The 25,741-nt window shown below is 44.9% G+C and overlaps 1 protein-coding gene across 3 annotated transcripts in view; it reads left to right on the plus strand.

The window, feature by feature from the left end:
- LOC121283529 (aquaporin-3-like) overlaps positions 1-19,320 on the plus strand; it is a 30,675-nt gene extending 11,355 nt beyond the window's left edge. For 2 of the 3 annotated variants that reach the window (XM_041198221.1, XM_041198212.1), the window contains exons 3-6: positions 5,200-5,337; positions 10,561-10,682; positions 12,709-12,926; positions 19,029-19,320. In XM_041198221.1, the coding sequence (XP_041054155.1) occupies positions 5,200-5,337; positions 10,561-10,682; positions 12,709-12,926; positions 19,029-19,203 (653 nt within the window). In that variant the 3' untranslated portion in view covers positions 19,204-19,320. The remainder of the gene's footprint in view (positions 1-5,199; positions 5,338-10,560; positions 10,683-12,708; positions 12,927-19,028) is intronic. The other variant, XM_041198232.1, reaches the window with a different exon arrangement.
- The last annotated feature ends 6,421 nt before the right edge of the window (positions 19,321-25,741 follow it).

The raw sequence follows: 25,741 nt of genomic DNA on the forward strand, positions 1-25,741 counted from the left end.
ACTAATCAATGCTCATCTCTCATTTTCAGGAGAAGAATGCTTACAATGCGGCAGGAAGTGTGAGGACTGGCAGTGGCCAGGCACGTTCTAAGCCGTATCGAGCAGGAGGCCCTGGATCTGGAGAGGCGCCTTGCGCCTAGGTCCACTGGTGTCGGTGAGGCTGGGGTGCCACGGCCAGGTATTTATGCTCAACAGTGAGGTCAGCATTGTTCCCCCAACAGCCATAGCAGTGCTGGGTGTTAATTGATTTAATTTTGCAACATAGCTTGACCATTGGTTAAAGAAGGATGAGTGTATAATGGTCCAGGGGACAGGGATATGCTTTGTCATTGTCTCCACTTTAACTGATCCACTGTCTTTGTTCTTCCCTTCAGCATCATCAGACCAGGGCCAAGAGGAGGAGCAGCAGAGGCCCCCTCTCACACCTGAGGGGCCTGAAGTCTCACTAGTGTCACACGATCTCTGCGAGGCAGGCACCAGAGCAGATACTAGCACCTCGGTGGGAATTCGAACATTAGCTAGTGTCCCGGGGCACAGTGGTGAGGGCACTTCACAGTTACTGGAGGAGCTGGCAGAGACAGAGAGTGCCCAGGGTGCCAGCAGTCGGACGACTTCAGGGGACCAGGCACATGCTCAGTCGGTACCTGATGATGTGCCTCTGGAGTCGTCTGCAACTCAGCAGGGGCAGGAAATGTGGCCTGGTGTGCGGGAGCATCTGGGGGAGATACATGAGGCAATGCTTCGCTTGGTCTCCGTAGTGGAGGAGTCTGCGCAGACAATCGCCGAAGCAGTGAGCCGCATGTCTGAATGCCATGCGTCCTCCATGGAGAGACTGGCGATTCTCATGGAGAGGCTCCTCTAGGAGACCCGTCAGGGCTTCCTGGGGATGCGCTCTGGCCAGCAAGCCCTCACATCGGCATTGACCTCAGCTGGTCAGTGCCAGTGTGGGAGATGGTGTGGGCATCAAGTTTCCCAGCTCGTTGCCCATCCATCCATGGTGAGCAGGGAGGTCTGAAGTGACCTCACATTGACGCAGAAGCTACCTGTCGTCTCTGCAGGCACCTCTCAGGGCACTCCGGATGAGGGCAGCAGCTCCTCCGCCCCTCTCCCAGTGACCGTAGCATCTGGTGAGGCTGCAACGACTGTGGAACTGGCAGCTCCCTCCCAGGCGGGGCCAGCACAGGCTCCACGTGCCAGAGGACAGCCGCCAAGGTCATCGAGGCCAACAGGACAGCAGATTCTTCAGTTTGTCTTAGATGCCGTCCGAGTGATGGGGTAGCATCTGGAAACGAAAACATAAGGCACCTTAGGCACACAACAGGTTTTCACTGGTATTCTTGTGTTGGCCTGAGATGAGGTTCTTATGATTTGTAACACTATTGTCTTTTTTTTTGTATAAGTTTGCTTGCTTGACATATTAAATTCAGATATGTCACCATGGCTGAGGGTGCCTCTTTTCTTCTGCATGTGTATGGTTTCCAAAAATGTAATGAGTGCTTTGTCGGGCATTCAGCTTTATTAACAAGGCCCTTAGTTACTGTTTCTAACCTGGCAGGTTTTGCGCTTAGATATCGAATATGGAGTCTACAGCCCAGGCTTGACCTGGTGGTCCATCTGTGTTGTGCTAACTGAAGGTTCATTGGATTAAAGCCTCCCAAGTGTCCCTACCTCCCTGGAGTATGCCTGGGTCAGCGTCTACCCCCTCAGCATTTCTCTGTTCTTGCTCATCCTTAGACTCACTGCTGGACTCATTGTGTGCAGGCGCAGCCACTGCGTTGACGTCTTCATCGTCCACTGTGTCCCCCCTTTCCAGTGCCAGAATGTGGAGAGTGCAGCATGGAACCACTATCACCGAGACACAACCTGGGGGGTACTGGAGTGCGCCCCCTGAGCGGTCCAGGCATTGGAAGCGCGTCTTGAAAAGAACAATTGTTCTCTCCACCACAGCCCTTGTAGGTGCCGTGTCTCCTATTGTACCGCTGCTCGGCCTCTGTTCTTGGATGGCAGAGAGGTGTCATGAGCCACCTTTTGAGGGGATAGCCCTTGTCACCCAGCAGCCATCTATCCAGCCGAGCTGGAGTACTGAAGAGCCCCGGCACCTGGGACTGTCTGAGGATGTAGGCGTCGTGGGAGCTGCCTGGGTACCTTGCACAGACTTGTAGAATCTGCATCCTGTGATCACACACTATCTACACGTTCATGGAATGGAAGCGCTTCCTGTTGACGAAGGCATCGGGCTCACCTGCTGGCGCCTTGATGGCCACATGTGTGCAGTCTATAGCACCCTGGACGCGGGGGAAGCCAGCAATGGCCGCGAAGCTCCTGGCTCGCTGTGTCTGGCTTGCCTGTTCCCTACGGAAGTGGATGAAGGTCAATGCATGGCTGAATAGAGCGTCTGTAACCTGCTTGACATAAGTGTGGACAGCTGATTGGGAGACACTGCAAAGATCACCCACCAAGCCCTGAAAGGAGCCAGAGGCATAGGAGTTGAGGGCAACTGTGACCTTCAGAGCCACTGGCATAGGGTGCCCATCCACACAGTTAGTAGAGATCTCAGGCCCAATCATCTGACAGATATAGTTGACCGTCTCCCTTGAGCGACAGAGCCTCCTTCGGCACTGCACCTCAGACATATTGAGGTAGCTGCTTTGCTGCCTGTATACCCTGGCAGCAGGATAGTGGCGTCTTCTGTGGCCCCTTTCGCCTTGGTCCACCTCTTGGCCCTGTGCCCCTTGTGCCTGTGCCTGTCCTCTCAAAGGTGGCTCCCCTGGAGGCTAAATGTGCACTCCTGGCCTTCTCCCCCTTCTAGCCCTCCCTTCCTCCCCAGAGGAGCTGCCTCCGGTGGACAGTTCAGCTCCCACTCCCAGTCTCAGGGAAGGCTTCTTGAAACCTGCAGGCCCAGAAAAGATTTCTCACTGCAGTGCGCTGACCTGAAGGCTAAGAGTCCAGACAAAGCAGCTGGTATGTGTTTTGAAGTACTGCAGGTCACACAGGAAAGTTTCAATAACTTTGAAAAATAAATACTTGACCGTGCACACTTTCGAACCCAGTGAGCTCTGTTATCCCGCCCGTGGATGAGGTTAATACAAATGTGTCCTACCCTTCTACTCGTTGCACCCATGCGTCAACCTGAAGATTGCACGGGTGCCAAAACGTTGACGTCGATTGGTGAGTCAAGGGCCTTAAGTGGCCTGTCACTTAATGGCAGGCGCGCATCAGACATCATCGTGCGCCCGCCCAACGAAATATTGCGATGTCGCACAGTGAGGTCGGGACGCTCGCCCAATGTCACCACGCGTCATTTTACGTGCAGACATGCGGGTCCCGCCCCCGCACGCCAACAGGAAAATTCTGCCCAGTTTCTCCTTATTTACTCTTCAAAACCTTTCTTGATTTTGAAAGTTTATAGTAAATGTTATCCTAACCTTCTCTGTTGCAAGGAGAACAACCCCAGCTTCTCCAGTCCCTCCACATAATTGAAGCCCCTCAGCCCTGGTACAATTTTAATAAATCTCCTCTACACCCTCTGCAAGGCTTTGACATCCTTCCTAAAATGTGGCATCCAGAATTGTACACGAAATTGGACACACTATTCCAGCTGGGATCTAAGCAGAGATTTTGTCTTTTATGCCTCTACTTATTCAGTTGTTCCAAATTCAGATTAATTTTGTCTTGGATTATTGTCTCCAAATATTTCCCCATCACTGATGTTAGACTGACCGGTCTGTATTTACCTGATTTATCCTTTTTTCCTTTTTTGGGGCAGAACATTTGCAATCCTTCTGTCTTCTGGCACCATTCATGTACCTAATGAGGGGTATGTCAGTATGAGAATTACTAGAAAAACAAGAATTTGCATTTATATATGTCCTTTTAACACAGAAAAAAGTTGCAAGAAGTTTCATGGATGATTAGTCAAAAAACAGATGCTAAGTCAAGGAAAGAAATACTAGGGATAAACAAAAGCTTGGCCAAAGGGAAGAGTTTGAAGGAGGACTTTAAAGGAAGAGAGTGAGTTACAGTGACGGAAAGGTTTAGGGAGTAAATTCCAGAGCATGGGGCTGAGACAGCGAAAAGAATGATGGAAAATATCTCAACAGTGTAAATTTTTTTTTGGAGTTGAAGAAATTGTGCAAAATAAATCGGTTGTGAAAATTAAAATTAATTCATAAAATAGTAAGTGGTGGTATGTACAGAGAATGAGAAAGATGCAGGCAGCAAAGGTACAGACTCTGTTAGATAAGGTATGTCGAGTGGAATTCGGCAGGGTGGTCTATAAAAAACAGTAGTTCACCCACAATTGGGATGCACAGTTTTGGTTCTCCACTTTAATAACTCAGGAAAAAACTGAAATACAAATTTACAAAGACTAGGGGCAGAATTTTACGGCAGTGGGATTTTACGTTCCTGCTGAAGTCAATGGGGTTTATAATATCTCGCCACATTTTACAGCCCCGTCCCCACCGAAACGGGGCTGTAAAATTCTGCCCTTGGAGTTTAAGCTGCGAGGTAGAGAAAGAGTAATTAAGTCTATATTGTCTCGAACGTGGAAATTTTAAGGGAACATTCAATAATAGTATTGAAAAGGAAAAAGATTACGTTGGTACATTGATGACATGGGACCATGATCCCGAGTACTAGATACATAAAGGGTGAAATTAGAAAAAACATTGTCATGCAAATTTTTTTGCCACAAGTAGCAATCAATATTAAACTGATTGTAACCTGGGTTATAACTTAGCAGAATATAAAGCAGCATGAGGAGAAATTAAGAAAATGAGATTTGAGTTTGAGGAGAAAGCAGGAAAATGCATTGTGTCAAAGCAGCCCCTGAGTGGGGCCCAAAGTCAGTGCAGGTAAGAACAGCTGAATGGTCTCCCTCTGTGTTAAGATGTCTGTGGCTGGGAATTTCCTTGGAGTTGCTCCTGATCTGTCACCTGAACTTCACCGGAATTTCTGCCACAATTGACGGGGTGGCAGAAGCTCTGAGGAAATTCTCAACCTATGTTTCTATGTGGAGTCAATCTATGCTGTGAAATAGTGCTGTATGATGAGGTGCCTTTTTAAAATAAGATGAATAAAACAAATGAAATAAATTAGAGGCAGCCAAAACTTTTTCGTATGAACCTATACTGATTTTGCACAATTCATTTCGAAGCACAAAGGTTATCCATTGTGATTATTTTGTTCCTCATATAGGAGCTCACCTGAATCCTGCCGTGACATTTGCCATGTGTTTACTTGCTCGTGAGCCCTGGATAAAATTTCCCCTCTACTCTTTGGCACAAATATTAGGTGGTTTCCTTGGATCTGGTGTCATTTTTGGTTTGTATTTTGGTAAGTAGCAAAGTTATTTTCTTTTTTAATTATATTATGCAGAGTAGCTATTTTTCTCAAGAGAGATGCAATATAAATAAAAACAGAAAATGCTGGAAACACTCACTAGGCCAGGCAGCTTCTGTACAGAGAGTTAATTAGTCAGAGGACAGAATTTTGCCCTTGATGGGTGGGCGGGCCCTGCTGGCTTGGCGGCGGGCAGGCAGCCTATTGCCACCGCCAAAACGGGCCCTGCCGCCATTTTAAGTGGGCAGGCCAATTAAGGCCCACCCAGCGGGCTGCCTGACGGGAAGTGCTATGTGCTTCCTGTGCTGGGGGAGGGGAGGATTCCCCAACAGTCAGAGTGCTCTCTTTCGCACATGCACATGTAAGAGCACACTGCTCCCTGAGACTAAATGCTGCCTCAGGGAGATCACTGACAATGTTTCAAACGTCAAAAATAGAATAGTAAAAAAATTATTAACATGTCCCCCTCATGTGACCATGTCACATGAGACGGGACATGTTAATAAATATCACAAAAACTTTATTAAACTTTTTTAAAACCGACATTTAAAACTTTTTTAAAACTATAGGCCAGCTAGCTTAGCATCTGTCATAGGGAAAATGCTGGAATCTATTATTTAGGAGGTTATAGAGGGGCACCTAGAAAATCTCAATGCAATCAGGCAGAGTCACATGATTTTGTGACAGGGAAATCATATGTGACTAATTTATTGGAATTCTTTGTAGAAGGAACAAGCAATGTGGATAAAGGGGAACCTGTGGATGTGCTGTACTTGGATTTACAGAAGGCATTCGACAAGGTGCTGCATCAAAGGTTATTCTGCAAGATAAGAGCTCATGGTGTAGGGGGTAACATGTTGGTATGGATAGAGGATTAGTTAGTTAATAGGAAACAGAGTAGGCAATGGATTGTTTTCGGGTTGGTAAGATGTGACCAGTGGAGTGCCACAGGGATCAGTGTTGGGGCCTCAACTATTTACAATTTATATCAATGACATGGATGAAGGGACCAAATGTATAGTTGCTAAGTTTTCTGATGGCACAAAGATAGGTAGGAAAGTAAGTTTCTAGAGGATATAAGGTGCCTGCAAAGGGATATAGATAAGTTAAGTGAGTGGGCAAAAATTTGGCAGGTGGAGTATAATGTGGGAAAATGTAAACTTGTCCATATTGGCAGAAAGAATAGAAAACTATTTTTTATGTAAATGGAAAGAGATGACAGAACTTGATGGTACTGAGGGGTCTGGGTGTCCTGGTACATGAATCACATAAAGTTAGTATTCAGGCACAGCAAGTGATTAGGAAAGGAAATAGAATGTTGTTGTTTATCGCAAGGCGAATGGAACATAAAAATGGGGATATTTTGCTATAGCTGAGACCACATCTGGAATACTGTGTACAGTTTTGGTCTCTTTATTTAAGAAGGGATTTAAATGCTTTAGGAGCAGTTCAGAGAAGGTTCACTCGACTGATAGCTGGGATGGGGGGGGTTATCTTATGAGGAAAGGTTGGACAGGTTGGGCCTGTATCCATTGGAGTTTAGAAGAATGAGCGGTTGAAACACATGAGTTACTAGCGGACTTGGCAGAGTGGATGCTGAAAGGATATTTCCCCTTATGGGACAGACTAGAACTAGGGGATACAATTTAAAAATAAGGTGCCCCCATTTAAGACTGAGATGAGGACAATTTTTTTCTCTCAGGAAGTCGTGAGCCTTTGGAACCCTCTCCCCAGAGAGCTGTGGAGGCAAGGTTAATGAATATTTTTAAGGCAGAGGTAGATAAACTTTGACTGCCTTGTTAGTCAAGAATCTAGGGGTAGGCGGAATGTGGAGTTGAGTCCACAATCAGATCAGCCATGATCTTATCAAATGGCGAAGCAGGCCCGAAGTGCCATATGGCCTACTCCTCGTGATTTATATATTCATAGGTATCTCTTGTGGAGCATGAAAACTGGTATGGATCAGTTAGGTGAAATGGGCCGTTTCTGTGCTGTAAATTCTATATAATTATATTTACTCAGTTGTCAAGTGCAATGTCATAGTAAGCACCTGTCTTAGGAAAAGACCATCTACAATTGAGAAAATGTGTGAGACCATGGGATATTCCCAATGTCATTGAATTTTTCTATTGAAGCAGATCAAATGAGACCTAACTGAAACTTTTTGATATTAATAGGTAGACTAACTGAAAAAAGCAAGTTGTTCCTTGAGATCATTTAATCTCTAGAATAAAAGCAAGACCTCCCTGAAAAGGAATTTATTACAAAGAACAAAGAACAAAGAAAAGTGCAGCACAGGAACAGGCCCTTCGGCCCTCCAAGCCTGCGCCGGTCATATTGCCTGTCAACTAAAACATTTTGCACTTCTGGGATCCGTATCCCTTTATTCCCATCCTATTCATGTATTTGTCAAGCTGCCTCTTAAACGCCACTATCGTACCCGCTTCCACCACCTCCTCTGGCAATGAATTCCAGACACTCACTACCCTCTGCATAAAAAACTTGCCCCGCATATCTCCTCTACAGTTTTCTCCACTCACCTTAAATCTATGTCCCCTAGTAATTGACTCTTCCACCCTGGAAAAAAGCTTCTGACTATTTACTCTGTCCATGCCACTCATAATTTTGTAAACTTCTATCAATTCGCAACTCAATCTCTGTCACTCTAGTGAGAACAATCCGCATTTCTCCAACCTCTCCTCATAGCTAATAACCTCCAGACCAGGCAACATCCTGGTAACCCTCCTCTGCACCCTCTCCAACGCCTCCATATCCTTCTGGTAATGTGGCAACCAGAATTGCACTCAATATTCCAAGTGTGGCCTAACCAAGGTTCTATACAGCTGCAGCGTGACTTCCTAGCCTTTAAACTCAATACCCCTGCCAATGAAGGTAAGCATGCCATATGCATTCCTGACTATCTTATCCACCTGTGTTGCCACTTTCAGTGACCTGTGGACCTGTACCCCCAAATCCCTCTGCCCATCGATGCACTTAAAGGTTCTGCCATTTACTGTATAATTCCTGCCTGTATTAGACTTTCCAAAATGCATTACCTCGCATTTGTCCGGATTAAACTCCATCTGCCATTTCTCCGCCCTAGTCTCCAACCGATCTATAACCCGTTGCATCCTTTGACAATCCTCTTCACTATCTGCAACTCCTCCAACCTCAGTGTCATCTGCAAACTAACTAATTAGCCCAGTTACATTTTCCTTCAAATCATTTATGCATACTAGAAACAGCAAAGGTCCCAGCACTGATCCCTGCGGAACTTCACTAGTCACAGCTCTCCATTCAGAAAAGCACCCTTCCACTGCTACCCTCTGTCTTCTATGACCAAGCCAATTTTGTATCCATCTTGCCAGCTCACCTCTGATCCCGTGAGACTTTACCTTCTGTACCAGTCTGTCATGAGGGACCTTGTCAAAGGCCTTACTGAAATCCATGTATATAACATCCATCGTCGATCATCTTTGTCACTTCCTCGAAAAACTCGATCAAGTTAGTGAGACACGACCTCCTCTTCACAAAACCATGCTGCCTCTCACTAATACGCCCATTTACTTCCAAATGGTAGTAAATCCTGTCATGAAGAATCTTGTCCAATAATTTCCCTACCACTGACGTAAGGCTCACCAGCCTGTAATTTCCTGGATTATCCCTGCTACCCTTCTTAAATAATGGAACAACACTGGTCATTCTCCAGTCCTCTGGGACCTTACCCGTAGACATTGAGGATACAAAGATTTCTGTCAAGGCCCCAGCAATCTCCTCCCTTACCTCTCTCAATACTCTGGCCCTGGGGACTTATCCACCTTAATATTCTTCAAGACACCTAACACCTCCTCTTTTTTGATCTCAACATGATCCAGCCTATCTACACACTCTTCCCTAGACAAATCAACCACTAAGTCCTTCTCTTTGGTGAATACTGATGAGAAGCATTCATTTAGTATCTCTTCCATTCCTTCTGGCTCCACACACAGATTCCCACCTCTGTCCCTAAGTGGACCTACCCTTTCCCTGGCTACCCTCTTGCTTTTTACATTTATATAAAAGGCCTTGGGATTTTCCTTAATCCTGGTTGCCAGTGACATTTCATGACCCCTTTTAGCCCTCCTCACTCCTTGCTTAAGTTTCTTCCTACTTTCTTTATATTCTCCAGGGGCTTCATCTGTTCCCAGCCTTCTAGCCCTTACGAATGCTTCCCTTTTCTTTTTGACTAATCTCATAATATCCTTCATTATCCAAGGTTCCTGAAACTTGCCATGCTCATCCTTCATCCTACAATTTTATATAATAAATAATTATTGAGCTTGCAGGTTTAGGCTATTGCGAAGTCCCATGGGCAGAATCTTCTGGTTGGCGTGCGGGGGAGGGCCCCGCTCGCCAACACATAAAATGACACGTGGTGACGTCAGGACGCGGTGACGTCATTCCAATCTTCAGTTCGGCGAGCGCGCACCAGAGTTGACTGTGCGCCTGCTGAACTGTCAAAGGCCTATTAAAGTCATTTATCAACTAATTGAACTGATTGTCTGAGCTGACCCGTCCAACCTTAAGGTTGGCAGGCAGACAAAGAGCCCAGGCGGCCTTCGCATTTCTCATGAAACCTCATCCACGGGTGGGATAAGGTATCATGAAGGCTTTATAAATGAAATAAAAAATTTTATTGAAATACATAAACATGTCCCAGCCTATGTGACACTGTCACATGAGGGGGCATGTCTGAGTAATTTTTCGTTTCTTTATTGCAATGTTTTATTCTTAAATTAATTTCCGTGAGGTAGCCCCGTGCCTCTTGGAGATTTCTGCATTCTTTCGCGTGCATGCCTGTGAAAGAGTGCAGGCCCTGACTCTCACTCCTTCCACCGCCCGCACAGGTAACCTTGAGCGCTTCTGGGTGCGTGTCACGCTGGGCGGGCCTTAATTGGCCTGCCCACATAAAATGGCAGCACGCAGCTGATCGCAGGCTGTGATCGGCTGTGCGCCTGCCCATGCCCAGTCCCACCAAGCCCGCCTGATGGGGAGAAACTTCTCCCCATGTATTCTTAGCCCCATGGAATAACAGTGATGATGTTGTCTGTATTGTCTGTATTTCTTTCTCAGTGACAGGGATTTTCTAATTTGTAACAAAAATTGAATTGCTAAATCTCGAACAAGGCAGGAAACTGAGTCCGTGAAATAATTACTAATTGATTGTATTTATTCCAGATGCCATGTGGGGTTTTAGTGGCCAAAACAAACTCTTAGTACATGGCCCCAATGCGACTGCTGGTATATTTGCTACATACCCATCTGTGCACTTAACACCAGTAAATGGCTTTTTTGATCAGGTAATTAAATAACTAAAAGTTTATTAAGTACGTGCTGTATCATACAAAACTGGTCACTGTAGATTTGATTATTTTATCAAATAGCCAAGGCCACACCTCCAGTAATAAGTTCAGAGAATAACTGCTCATTGAGGTGCCTCCCTCTGGTTAAGATTTTCCAATTTTTATTAATAACTAGCCTGCTGATATATTACATTAATGTAATTCACAGATAAATGTATTATATCCTACCTAAAACATAATTATGATACGTGTAATAATATATCAAGGGCAATAAGGGATGAGCAATAAATGTTGGCTCTGCCAACATCACCATATCACAAGACTGAATCATATGTTAAAAAAAATTAACCATGTCAGAAACATAGGGCACAATTTTGCCCTTGGCGGGCAGGCTTGGCGGGGCCAGTCGGGAAGCTAACCACCGCCCGTGACCGGCACCACACCGCGATTTCATGCTGGCAGGCCGATTAAGGCATGTGACGTGAATTATGTCACATGGCAATCCTTTTTTGTACACATCCACTTTAACTGATTTCTTTCATTAGTTATCTAGTATGGTTCACACTAGGGTTCAGGGGAGGAGGAAATTAGACTTCTGTGGCAGTATGAGATAGTGCTAACCAATTGGCAGCCTGTTACATTGGCCTATTTTTTCTTGCCCATTGAACAGCTCCAAAGATGAATTTCACCCCCTTTGTATTAACTTGACATTAAGCTGCTGCCAAAATGTGCAAACTTTGCCAAGTACATTTTCTATCGATTGGTATAGATCTAGTAATGTCTCACACCACTGAGAAGCATCATAAAATGAGGATATTGAGTTAAACTCCAGGTAAAACATCAGAAATACATTGATTTTTTTTTGGAAGGCCTGTATTTATTGTGCTGCATCTCACTGTTGTATCTGAATCTATTATTGATCAAAACTAATCTGTTATTGAAGTCCTTTAATATAACCTACACTGCCACTGCCACTCTTCAGGATTTTAAAATCATTTTTCCGTAGAAAGGATTGAGAAAAAAGTTATCTTTTCATTTCTTTATCAATAGGTGTTATTGCAAGTTTAAAGAAAGAAGGTTAATATGTCAAACATAAATTATTTTCCATGGAGAGTAAACAATGAGCAACTTGTTAGCTTGTCATGGCAATGAAACCTCACATGCATTGAGAAAATTTTTCTGTGAAAAGAGATATCTGATAGGGGCTGGAAACAAGGGGTGGAATTTTACAGCTCCATTGTGGTGGGGGCGGAGCTGTAAAATGCATCGAGCTGTGCCAAAGTCCATTGATTTTTTTCCATTGACAAATCCTGCCAGCTCAAAATTCCGCCCAAGATGCAGCACACAGTTAGACATCAAAAGGCAGGCTCAGAGAAAGAAAAATTAGAGACTGTAGGAAAAACAGGATCTGCCACAGAACAGTAGGTCTTAATAAAGAGGAATTGTTCTGCTTTTGTTAATAAGATGGCCTGCTGCTGTAGAGAAGTGTAGTGAGCATGCTATTTTACATTATTATATGATGACCAATTGTAGCGATTAAATTGAATGAATTTTATCATTCCCATTTCTCTGTATGCTCACACACAACAAATATCAGATGGGTGACATGTATCAAGCCTGCTCTCACCAAGTGTTTGCTCAGTCTACTTTTAAACATATTGAAGAAATATATATGCAGGAGACATATTAATCAAGTTCAGATCACAAGGTGATGCTGATTTTTTTGTCCCTGGTTTACCCTATCATTTAAGTAGATATAGGGAAGTATGAGTCACCTCCTGTAAAAGCAAGATGCTCAGATGAGTGGAGCAAATGATGGCACGAGAAAGCATCTGTGGCAGAATCATTCATAATGCACACTGTCAATTTTAATGATGTTCTAGAATATGAAGCTGTTGAACAGGAAAATTCATTTTTACTAGGGTTGTATTCATAATGTGAACTTGCTATATTCAATATAAGCATGACAATCTCCTTCAACTTTTTATAAGTTTGAATTTGCTTTTCCTTTTTCCTAATGCAGCTGATTGGGACGACCGCTCTCATAATTTGCATCCTTGCGATTGTGGATAAACTCAATAACCCAGTGCCAAAGGGACTGGAGGCATTTACCATTGGCTTTGCCGTGCTGGTAATTGGCCTGTCAATGGGTTTCAACTCTGGGTACGCTGTGAACCCTGCCAGAGACTTTGGACCTCGCTTGTTTACAGCATTGGCTGGCTGGGGAGCTGAGGTTTTCATGTAAGTTGTTTTTATCAGTTCTTATGGCTTTGCTTTCAATTAATTCTTACTTGGATTGACCAGCTGGATTCTGGGGTGTAAGATTGACACCAGTCATTTAAATTATGGACACATTTATACCTGTAATTATCACAACTTGAATGTTTTTGCAGTTATCAGTATCCAAAATGAACGTAAAATAACTTGATGAACACTGTCATGTACACTAAGATAAAAGCAAAAAACTGTGGATGCTGGAAATCCCAAACAAAAGTAAAAATACCTGGAAAAACTCAGCAGGTCTGGCAGCATCTGTGGAGAGGAACACAGTTAATGTTTCGAGCCCGTATGACTCTTCAACAGAACTAGTAAAAATAGAAAAGAGGTGAAATATAAGCTGGTTTAAATTGAGGGGGGGGGGGGGGGGGGGGAAATAGAGCTGTATAGAGGGCCAGTGATAGGTGGAGATAGGCAAAAGATGTCATAGACAAAAGGACAAAGATGTATTGAAGGTGGTGATATTATCTAAGGAATGTGCTAATTAAGGGTAGAAAGCAGGACAAGGAAGGTACAGATAGCCCTAGTGGGGGTGGAGTGGGGTGAAGGGAAGGGATCGAAATAAGGTAAAAGGTAGAGATATAACTATGGATGGAAATACATTTAAAAATAATGGAAATAGGTGGGAAAAGAAAAATCTATATAAATTATTGGAAAAAAAAGGGAGGGATCGGAAAGGGGGTGGGGATGGAGGAGAGAGTTCATGATCTAAAATTGTTGAACTCAATATTCAATCCGGAAGGCTGTAAAGTGCCTAGTCAGAAGATGAGGTGCTGTTCCTCCAGTTTGCGTTGTACTGTCATGTATACCTTGTTGAGTCAAATGGCCTGTTTTCACACCTTATATCCTATGTAACTTTGTACCGAAGCAAGATCACAAGATGAGGTGTGCCATTTCAGCCATTGTTTCCATTGAAAGAGCTCAAAGTTTCCTCTCTTAACATCTAGTTTTTTCTCAATTTGTTTAGCCTTCCACACTGCACCTGAAAATCTATCTCATGGCCAGAATATTGCCGTTGGCATGCGGGGGCAGGCGCAACACGCTAATGCGCAAAATGATGCACGATGATGTCAGGCGTGCGTCCCGACGTCATCGCGCGTCATTTAGATCGTTCATTCAGTGGGTGCACCTGCCGAACTATCAAAGGCCTATTAAGGCCATTAGGAAACTAATTTAGATAATTAAAAGTGCTGCCCGTTCAACCTTAAAGTTGGCAGTCAGGCAGATAGCCCAAGCTACGGGTGGGATGAAGTTTCCTGAAGGTTTAGTAAAATCAATAAATAAATTTTGCCACATTGACACTGTCACATGAGGGGACATGTGTAAATAATTTTCCTCTTTCTTTATTAAAAAAATTCCATGTGTACTTAATCTCCCGGAGGCAGCTATGTGCCTCATGGAGATTGCTGCGCTCTTCCGAGCACATGAGCGAAAGAGTGCAGGCCCCGACTCTCCCTCCTCCCTCCACCCGCACAGGTAGCGCTCAGCGCTACGGAACACATTTTACACTGGGCAGGCCTTAATTGGCTCGCCCACATAAAATGGCGGTGCGCAGCCGACTGCGGGCAGCGATTGGCTCCATGCCCACCCCCGCCCACTCCCACCTGGCCTGCCTGACATAGGCAAGTTTCTGGCCCATATGTTGATCACACATTAGTGAACTTGAACAACTTGACATCAGTTCTGGATTTGTTTTTTTCATTATTTTGAACTCATGTCCTACCAAAATAAATGGTAAAGCTTTGAAAGGATTAAAGAAGGGAGAAAGAGGCATTCAGATATACTTAGCTTTAATGATGGGGGGGGCAATTAATAAAATATGAGCCTATGTTTTATAAATTGAGGCATAAAGTGCAAAAACAAAGATAACATTGCATTACGGAGGTACCGTAAGGTGAAATTTACAGCCACCATTTTGACTCCATTCCAAATTGCACAATGTGTTATTAAAATAATACTGGCCCAAGGTGACAGTAGAGCCCAGTATCCTATAACCTGAGAGGGAAAGCTTCCCAGTATACCAACTTCTGAACTCTTAGTGTAAATCTGGGACGATTCCATTCTAAGCGCAGTAGTGGGCGGGAAAAAACAATTTTACCTGATGGCGGCGATGGCGGCTTTTCACACTGAATCGTCCCAATCCCACCACTGTAATCACGCTTTCCCGGCAAACACACCATTTTGATGACAGGCGGGCTCTCATTTGCCCGCCACACCATCACCTCGCTGCTTCCTCATGCCAAGTGTCATATTTGCAGTGCAGTTGCGCGCACACCTCTCGGTACTTCCAGCCCAGGACTGCTGCACAGAAGACATGACCCCGAAAGGCAAGAAGACTACAGCCCCCACACTCGGTGTCGCGTCCTTGGAGTGCCTTTTGGACGCCGTGGAGGCCCGCCATGATGTCCTTTACCCTGCTCTGGCTGCAGGAGGTCCAGAAATCTCACCAATACGGCTTGGTAGGTGATGGCAGTGGTGATCAGTGCCAATGTTGCACAGAAGAGTTTGACCATCCAATGCAGAAAGAGGATGAATGATCTCACCCATGCAGCCAGGGTAAGGAAACTATCTCATCACCCTAAACCCATGCACTCAAGTCCATCACACATTCACTGGCATCTCACTCTCTGTCAGCTCAGGGACATCACTGCTCAATCTCTCACACACACCCTCACATCTCCAACTGGCCTCATTTCCTCTGGAAACTGCCTCCTCAGCCCTCACCATCTTGAGGCCACTTGCACAGATCAGCTTGTGCCTCCACACACACCCTGTGATGCCCCCCCTTCCTCAGTATACCCCTCGCCCTGCAGCCTTTTCCCTTGCCTGAGCCTTCTTCTCCCCCTTCGTCAAGCAAGCCCTAGCCCTGCAGTCATTGAAAAGCCACCCCCGCCCTTATGGCTGGTCTGGTAGGTAGAGACCTGCCCGTGAGCCCCCCTAAAAGCGTTGTGGTGCTGCCTGTGAAGCCTGGCACTGATGTCCACGAGTGCTGCCCGAAGCAAGGTAGGCAAACAAACCTTGAAGTCCTGAGTGAAGTGCAGCTTGCCAGGTGCCTGCCGCTTATGTACACGTTGGCATGCCCTGATGATCCAGTGTGGGGGGGTTGATACCTGCAATCAGGGCTTATAATGATATGCATATGTATTACAATGAAATTCCCAACGTCTGGCGGCAGGAACGCAATCTACCATTGACAGGCAGAGCGGGCAATTGCAAATTGGTTTCATGATGCTGTGAATCCGATTTTTGGCCTGCTTGCTATATTGTCTGCTCGCACTGCCAAACACGCCCAACATCAAGAGGCATGGAAAATTCTACCCATAGATTCAGTTTGGTAACAGTAGAGATTTGGGAGCTGCTATAGTTAAACTGTCTAAAGCTGTACAATTTCCGATTAGCTTCTCCTTCTTTGCAGACTATGAATACCTTATCTGTAATCAGCTTGCAGCATTATCTGAAGCTGAATGGGAAGTCCTCCAGTGATAGGTCGGCTTGTCCAGGTGCCTTGACTGAACCAAACTGGCTGGTTGGCCATCAACATGCTTCAGAGTTCTGAGGTTTTGCCTAATTCTCTACGTGGATTATTAAGTTGCTACAGAGGATTGATTCCTATGTCAATCTCCAACTGCCAGATATGTTACCTTGTAGACAATTCAAACCTAAAGAAACTCCACTTGCCTCCCCAACAAGGAGGATAAGTTACTAGTTGATCACAAGACAACTAACAAATGTGCGTTTCAGCTCTTGGTGAGTGAGCAGCAGTGACATGGTTAGCAGCAGAAGCAGTAGGCTGGGAGCAAAAAATGAAACATAATTGCACCTGTTTCAGCTAAACAAAATAAGTGACAGCCATTCGCTGACTCACTTCTCAGGGCAATTCCTTGACTAATCAGTGTCAAGCTGCCTGGGTTAAATTTCAAACAATGCTTGGCAGTTAACTGTCAGTCACCATCAGTGGTGCATTCTCCATGGCAATGCCACTTGTCAACCAATCAGCACTCTGCTCACATACAGTATAAACTGTTGTTTCCCTCCTTATTTTGGTATTCTGGCGAGTGTCCTGATGACTACATTTAAGACATATTTAGATAAACACTTGAAACACCATAGCATACAAGGCTACGGGCCAAGTGCTGGAAAATGGGATTAGAGTAGATAGGAGTTTGATGACTGGCGCAGACACAGTGGGTCAAAGGGTCTCTTTCCGTGCTGTAATTCTCTATGGGGAGAATTTTCCGATCTCAGGCGGGCTGTGCGGGAACGAGTGTGGGTGTAGGCAGGCGCAGACCCACTTGCCACCCATAATCAGGTCCTCGCCACCATTTTATGCAGGTGGGCCAATTAAGGCCCGCCCAGCATAGTTCATGACTCCCGAGGATAGTCGGGGTTGGGCAGGCGGTGCACAGACCGCCGGGTCCAATGGCTTGTGTTGAAGGTCCATCTGTGGTGTGCTAGCTGAAGGTTCTTAGGATTAAAGCCTCCCAGTTGTCCCTGCCTCCCTGGAGTTTGCCCGAGTCAGCGTGTACCTCCTCAGCATTTCCCTGTGCATGGTCATCCTCAGACTCACTGCTGGACTCATCGTGCGCATCTGGAGCAGCTGCGTCTACGTTTTCCTCGTCCACATCGTTGCCCCTTTCCAGCACCAGATTGTGAGAGTGCAGCATGCAACCACTATCAGTGACACACAATCTGGGGGGTATTGGAGTGTGCCCCCTGAGCGGTCCAGGCATCGGAAGCGCATCGTGAGAAGATCGATGGTTCTCTCCGCCACAGCCCTTGTGGAGGCGTGGCTCCTATTGTACCACTGCTCGGCCTCTGTTCTGGAGGAGAAGCGTCATGAGCCACCTTTTGTGGGGCATAACCCTTGTCACCCAGCAGCCATCTAAACAGCTGGGCTGGAGCACTGAAGAGCCCCGGCACCTGGGAGTGTCTGAGGATGTAAGCGTCATGGGAGCTGCCTGGGTACCTTGCACAGACTTGCAGAATCAGCATCCTGTGATCACACACTATCTGCACGTTCATGGAGTGGAAGCCCTTCCTGTTGACGAAGGCACTGGGCTCACCTGCTGGCACCTTGATGGCCATATGTGTACAGTCTATTGCACCCTGGACAAGGGGGAAGCCAGCAACGGCTGCGAAGCCTCTGGCTCGCTGTGTCTGGCTTGCCTGGTCCCAACGGTAGTGGATGAAAGCCAATGCATGGCTGAACAGAGTGTCTGTCACCTGCTTGACACAGTTGTGGACAGCTGATTGGGAGACTCCGCAAAGATCACCCACCGACCCGTGGAAAGAGCCAGAGGCATAGAGGTTGAGGGCAGCTGTGACAGCTGAGCAGGTTCCTACAATGGAGAGCACAACTCCCATTTCCAGGCTAAGGGAAGGTGTCCTGAAAGCTGCAGGCCCCAAAAATGATCTTTACTGTGAAATCCTGTCCAAGCAGCTGGTATGAGTTTTGACGTATTCCTGCTCACACAGGGAAGTATAAGTAACTTTCACACTTGAATACCTGAAAGATCCCATTCGCAACGCCATTCACCCCTCTTATCCCGCCCGTGGATGAGGTTTATACAAATGTCTCCGACCCGCCTACCCATTGCGCCCATATGACGTCCTGAAGATTGCATGGGCTGCGAAAAGTCATGTTCGATTGCTGCCTCAAGGGCCTTAACTGGCCCATTAATTAATGGCAGGCGCGCCTCTGAACTCATAGCGCCTGCCTTCCGAAACGGTGCGCAGTGACATTGGGACGCATGCCTGACATCACCGCACGTCATTTTACGCGTTAGTGTGTGGGGCCCACCCCCGTATGCCAACGAGAAAATTCTTTTCTATTACTCTACAATTGTCTTCTGATTTTGTCAACCTATTAGGTACACTGGTTATTTTGGTCTAGGGTGAAGGTATGTTGAATGCAGCATGGCACTAGCAATGAGAGTTCTGCATTGATGCATTTATATGGGAAGCTTGTAATGCTGGCAAGTTTCACTTTGACACGATTTGATTTGGTGTATTAAATATGATGTTTAACCTCCGTTTAATCATCACTTATTCTATTTTTTTTTCTAGTGCTGGAAACTACTGGTTTTGGATTCCCATTTTTGCCCCACTCCTTGGTTCTGTATTTGGTATTCTGGTATATCAGCTAATGATTGGAATACACCTCGATCCCATAAACTGCAGTTCACCCTCTGGAGAAGAAAATGTAAAACTGGCTAATGTAAAATTAAGAGAAAGTTCCTAATACATTATGGATCATGGTCAGAAGATTGTCAAATTAGTATTTACGATATCCCATGCATTTTCTCATAGTATAACGTCACATGAGGGGACATGTTTAAATAAATTTTTACTCGATGTATTTAATATTTTCAGCAGTGATTCAATCTCTCTGAGGCAGCTCCATACTCCAGGGAGATTAAAGCACTCTTTCGCATGCACGTGTGAAAGAGCACTGGCCCTGACCCTCTCTCCTCTCCCCTAGCCTACCGATCATGTCTTACGCTGGGCCCTTGTAAAATGGCAGCACGGAGCTGATCGTGGGCGGCAATCGGCTCCGCTCCTACTGAGCCCACCCGTTGCCTGAAAAATTCAGGCCCAAAAATATGTCAGAGACCAAGTCTGGGAACTGGTGGTCCAGGTAAGGTCAGGGGGTCCCAGGGTGGGGAAGGCCAGGGATGGCTCGAGGGAGAGGCCGGGGGTGAGGAAGGTCCGGAGCTCACCGGGCCTTAAGGTGGCGGGGGGTGGGGGTAGCACCTAACTTCGGAAGGGGGCTTCTGATGAATGCGCCCCTGCCCCCCCGCACACCCCCCCCCCCTCCCCCCACCCCTCACCTTCCCCCAACTTTCCTGCCCTGGATGAACTTTGATGTATTTTGGGCTTTCCCAATGGAGGCTCAATCTTCTTTCCACCAGCCTAAAAGTTGAGGCTGGCTGAGAAATGGCCCTTAAGTGGCCATTAATTGACCATTTAAGGGGCTGATTTGGGGCAAGGGCAAGCTTTTCGTCCGAGGCCTTGCCTGCTCCAGCATGCTGTGTGTGCAGGGCAGGTGGCAACTCTGAGGGAATCCTGTCCCTTCAATTTCACACTCCCTCTCTCCCCTCAACTCACCATCTTAAAAGCCACCAGGGAGTGGGGGTGGGGTGGGGTGGGGGGAGCGTATAATTCAGGCCATGATATTTTTGAAGCATCCAGAATTTCAGCATCTTCTGCAATAAAATTTATGTCCATTTCTAAGGCTATATACGAAACACAGAAACGATTATATGCATTGTCACACATGCATTTAGCTGAAACAAAAAAGTAGAAGAGAATAAAGGAACCCAGTTACCTGCTGTCATATTCTTCAGACTTGGGCAAGCCCTTGCCAAACAGAGAAATCTTCCCACAAAACTATCCTCTAATTGACAATGGCATTTGTCAAAATCAAATTGGGCTGTAGAAGATTCTGATTTATAACATTCAAACTTTGTGCTATCAAGAGCAGACCAAAGTGACAAAAGCTTCAATCTTATTAGGATGATAAATATTATTATTATTACCTTAGAATGATAATGGAATGATAAATAAAGGCAGATTCTCCTCAATGGACACCCACCGGTGAGCAAACAAATGTGTTTTGCCTGTGAGGAAACAGCTGCTTGAATTTATCTTTTCAGTGGACATTTCCTTGGCAAAGGTAGTCTTTAGGCACAGACCTGCCCCTGTCTGGACATGGGTATAAAAGAATTAGGAGCAAATTGAAGCAGAGCTGTAGGCCTGAGATATCCGTCCCTCAGGCTTGATGAGATTGGGGCACTCTGATCATCAACAATCAAAAAGTCCCGACTGCTAGAAGTCCAGGGTTGGATAACGATTTTTAAAATTGTACTTTGACTCCAAGGGCTGAATTTTACCCCTGTCGGGAGGATTATTCAGGGGCAGGCAGGGCAGGGACGAACCCGATCGGTGCCCCTGATTGGGGACGCACCGCCAGTTTACGTGGGCAGGCCAGTTAAGGCCCGCCCAGCGTGATGCTCACCCGGAAGCGCTGAGTGCTCCCTGTGCGGGTGGAGGGGGTGAATTCCCTGAATTGTTCCCTGCGCTCTTTTGCAGAGGTCTCCCTGAGGCACGGAGGTGCCTCAGGGAGATCGGTTTGTCATGTGTAAATTTAAATAAAGGGCAATAAAAACTTTAAAATCTTGTCCCCTCATGTGACACTGTCACATGAGCTGGGACATGTGAAAGAATTATTTTTAAAATTTTGATTGACTTTTCAAACATTTCATGAAATCTCATTCTGCCCGTGGATGAGGCTTCATGAAAAATGTAAAGGCCGCCTGGGCTCTTCGCCTGCCCACCAACCTTAAGGTTGGACGGGCAGCTCAACTAATTGAATTAATTACTATTTAAATGGCCTTAATAGGCCTTTGACAATTTGGCTGTGCTCCTGCCGAACTGAAAATCTAAATGACACGTGGTGACGTCAACGAGCCGGCCCCGCCCCCGCTCATCAACCTGAGAATTCTGCCCAGTACTTAACCTGCCCCCAGGGCCTCCAGTTGTTAGGAATCTGGGGGAGATCATAATAGCAGTTTTCAAACATGCTCATGTATGTATCACTAATATGATTTTTTTTTATTTAGTTGAAAACTGTAGCCATAGAAATTAGATTTAATAGTTAAGGTTGTATTTCACACTGTTACTAATTAGCTGACCAGTGACCACACAACTATTGGTGTATCCTACAGTATAAAATTATTGGAGATGGCACAATGAGCAATCCCTTTATCAACAGCTACAAAGTTGCACCATCCAGGACTTCCAACCTGGGATAAATAAACTTGATATCATTTAAGTACATTTAAAACAAGTGAAGGAGCCACCTTATTTTAGAAATGGAATTTGCTGGAAGATACGCTCCAGCATCTTGGATGAGCTGCAATTTCCTCCAGGTGAACATTGGAAGATTAATGACATCATCTTCAGTCTCACCACAAACTCTGTACCTTTGCCACTGATTATAAACCGCGCCCAGTTACTTACTTATTTTGAACCAATGATTTGTTACTTCAGCCTCATGTTCGACTCTCACATAAGCTGTCAACCTGACGTTCTCTCCATTACAAAGACCTCCTACTTCCCCCTCCGTAATATCACCCACCTACACCCGTGCATCAGTCCAACTGCTGATGAAACTCTTCCATGTTTTTACCATTGTGAGACTCAATTATTCCAATGCTTACCCAGCCAACAATTCTCCCCTCTATGTAAACCAACTGATCCAAAACCCTACTGCCTGTATTTATTCCCCATTATGTCTTGCTCATGTATCACTTGTCCTTGCTGGCCTACAGTAGTTACTGGTGCTATAAGATCTCAAATTTAAAATCCTTGCCATGTGTTTAAACTCCTTCATGATCTTGTCCTTCCCTAACACTCTAATGTACTCCCCCCGTAATCACTCCCAGAACACTGTTCCTTTGCCTCTTGCCTCTTGCGCGTCTCCTTTAGCCTCACCATTGTCAGTTGTACAGTTAGTTGTCTAAACTCCACTGAAGCAGCATCGCTGCTACTTCCAATCTTAACATGATCCATTCAAAGAGATGGGTTTTCATTGTCACCCCTGGAGGCAGCATGACCATTGCACAACAAAAACAGAATTACCTGGAAAAACTCAGCAGGTCTGGCAGCATCGGCGGAGAAGAAAAGAGTTGACGTTTCGAGTCCTCATGACCCTTTGACAGAACTTGAGTTCGAGTCCAAGAAAGAGCTGAAATATAAGCTGGTTTAAGGTGTGTGTGTGGGGGGTGGAGAGATAGAGAGACAGAGAGGTGGAGGGGGGGGTGTGGTTGTAGGGACAAACAAGCAGTGATAGAAGCAGATCATCAAAAGATGTCAATGACAATAGTACAATAGAACACATAGGTGTTAAAGTTAAAGTTGGTGATATTATCTAAATGAATGTGCTAATTAAGAACAGATGGTAGGGCACTCAAGGTATAGCTCTAGTGGGGTTTTTTTTATAATGGAAATAGGTGGGAAAAGGAAAATCTTTATAATTTATTGGAAAAAAAAAGGAAGGGGGAAACAGAAAGGGGGTGGGGATGGGGGAGGGAGCTCACGACCTAAAGTTGAGCTACCCCACTAGAGCTATACCTTGAGTGCCCTACCATCCATTCTTAATTAGCACATTCGTTTAGATAATATCATCAACTTTAACTTTAACACCTATGTGTTCTATTGTACTATTGTCGTTGATAACTTTTGATGATCTGCTTCTATCACTGCTTGTTTGTCCCTACAACCACACCGTCCCCCTCCACCTCGCTGTATCTCTCCGCCCCCCACACACACACCTTAAACCAGCTTATATTTCAGCTCTTTCTTGGACTCGAACTCAAGTTCTGTCAAAGGGTCATGAGGACTCGAAACGTCAACTCTTTTCTTCTCCGCCGATGCTGCCAGACCTGCTGAGATTTTCCAGGTAATTCTGTTTTTGTTTTGGATTTCCAGCATCCGCAGTTTTTTTGTTTTTATCTCTGACCATTGCACAAGCTTGCTTTTTCATTGGTCCAATGTTATGCTTCAAAGTTGTTTTTACATACTTCTGTCCAGTCAGCTGCATACTAAAAGTAAATTTGCTTGATTACCACAACAGCTAGTGCCATTTTAATCAAGTCTTCCTGGCTGATAATCTTTGTAATTCTATCCGAGTACTTTAGGGTATTAATTGACTGCACAAAACCTGGGTGTCAGAAACTGGCCTTGCTAAAATTAACCTTAGTGCAATGTAAAACCAGCTCACATATTAGCTATAAAATTTTGTAAAAATACAGTTAAAGCCAATTAATTGGTGATTGTTTCAACCTGAGCTTTACTTATCTTAAATCTGCTATTGCATTTTAGGTGATGTGTTATAAATACAGTAATGCCAGCTGAAGTGGGTTTTATTGTAGGATTTTGATTTTATTAAAAATAGCTTCTGAAATGATAAACTGTAGTAAATACAATATTTTGGTATTTGAAAAGTACAAGTTATTGTCATTTTATATGTATATGTGAGAACAAAGAAAATACACATATAAAAGTAATCCTGTGCACCACATGTATTAACATGTACAATACAATCCAAGACAGAAAAAGTACACAGCCCAGGATATAAAGGTGTTAGCAGAAAGTCATGAATAAATAAAATTCTCAGAAATGATGTGGCTACTTGAGTAAAGATCAACAAATCCTGCTGTTATACAATGACAGCAGATGCTCCATTTATTACAAATCCATAGATTTCTTTAAGGCTGGCTACTATGTTCCTTTGTTCTGTTTACAAATGGAAATAAATAAAACAGAATTGGCTTTGAATGTCATTTAATAATGCTACATAATAGTAAGAAGTGTTTATGTGATTGTAATACCTTGTAGTTTTTTTGTATTTTTCTTAAGTAAATAAATTCATGGCACACATCAAGTGTCAGCAAACAATTCAATGGCTGTTGTCCATCCTGAAAGTGTTTGGATAATGATCATGGTTCATCATTAACATTAACCAGTATTGAGAAAAAGAAACACTGATCGTAAGATTAGGCTGGGACATCTAGAAATGTGGGGGTATACCTATCAGGAGAGGGTGAACAGGCTCTTGGAAAGTGCAGACGGAGACCTAATAGATGTCTTGTAAATTATAAAAGGTTTTGGTAGAGAAGGCAAATCTAGAAGTAATCATTATAAGATTGTCACCAAAAAAAACAAATAATGATTATAGAAGAAACTTCTTTATGCAGAGAGTGGTGAGAATGTGGAACTCGCTACCATAGGGAATTGTTGAAGTGAATCATATAGATGCATTTAAGGGGAAGCTAGATAAGCATATGAGGGAGAAGCTTAGATTCATAGAGTTAGATGAGAAAAGGAGGGAAGAGGATCAAGTAGGGGGAGGCAATGGCGTAGTGGTATTGTCGCTGGCCTAGTAATCCAGAGATCCAGGGTAATGCCCAGGGGACTCGGGTTCAAATACTGTCACAGCAGATAGTGAAATTTGAATTCAATGAAAATTTGGACCATGAAACCATTATCAATTGTTGTAAAAACCCATCTGGTTCACTAATGCCCTTTAGGGAAAGAAATCTGTTGCCCTTACCTGACCTGGCCTACATGTGACCCCAGACCCACAGCAATGTGGTTGACTCTGAAATAGCCTAACAAGTTAATCAGTTGTAACAACCTGCTACAACTCACAAAAAAGGAATGAAACCAGGTGGACTAACTGGCATCGACCTAGGCACTGGAAACAGTAGGGCAATCTCAGCCCTGTCAACCCTGCAAAGTCCTCCTTACTAACATCTGGGGGCTAGTGTCAAAATTGGGAGATGTCTCACAGACTAGTCAAGCAACAGCCTGACATAGTCATCCTCATGGAATCATATCTTACAGATAATGTCCCAGACACCACCATCACCATCCCTGGGCATGTCCTGTCTCACTGGCAGGACAAACCCAGCAGAGGTGACAGCACAGTGGTATACAGTTGCCCTGGGAGTCTTCAACATTGACTCTGGACCCCATGAAGTTTCATGGCATCACGTCAAATATGGGCAAGGAAACCTCCTGCTGATTACCACGTACCACACTCCCTCAACTGATGAATCAGTGCTCCTCCATATTGAACACTCCTTGGAGATGCACTGAGGGTGGCAAGAGTGCAGAATGTACTCTGGGTGAGGGACTTCAATGTCCATCATCAAGAGTGTCTCGATAGCATCACTACTGACTGAGTCCTAAATGACAGCTGCTAGACTGGGTCT

Source organism: Carcharodon carcharias, chromosome 1, assembly GCF_017639515.1.
Source record: "Carcharodon carcharias isolate sCarCar2 chromosome 1, sCarCar2.pri, whole genome shotgun sequence".
Taxonomy (NCBI): domain Eukaryota; kingdom Metazoa; phylum Chordata; class Chondrichthyes; order Lamniformes; family Lamnidae; genus Carcharodon; species Carcharodon carcharias.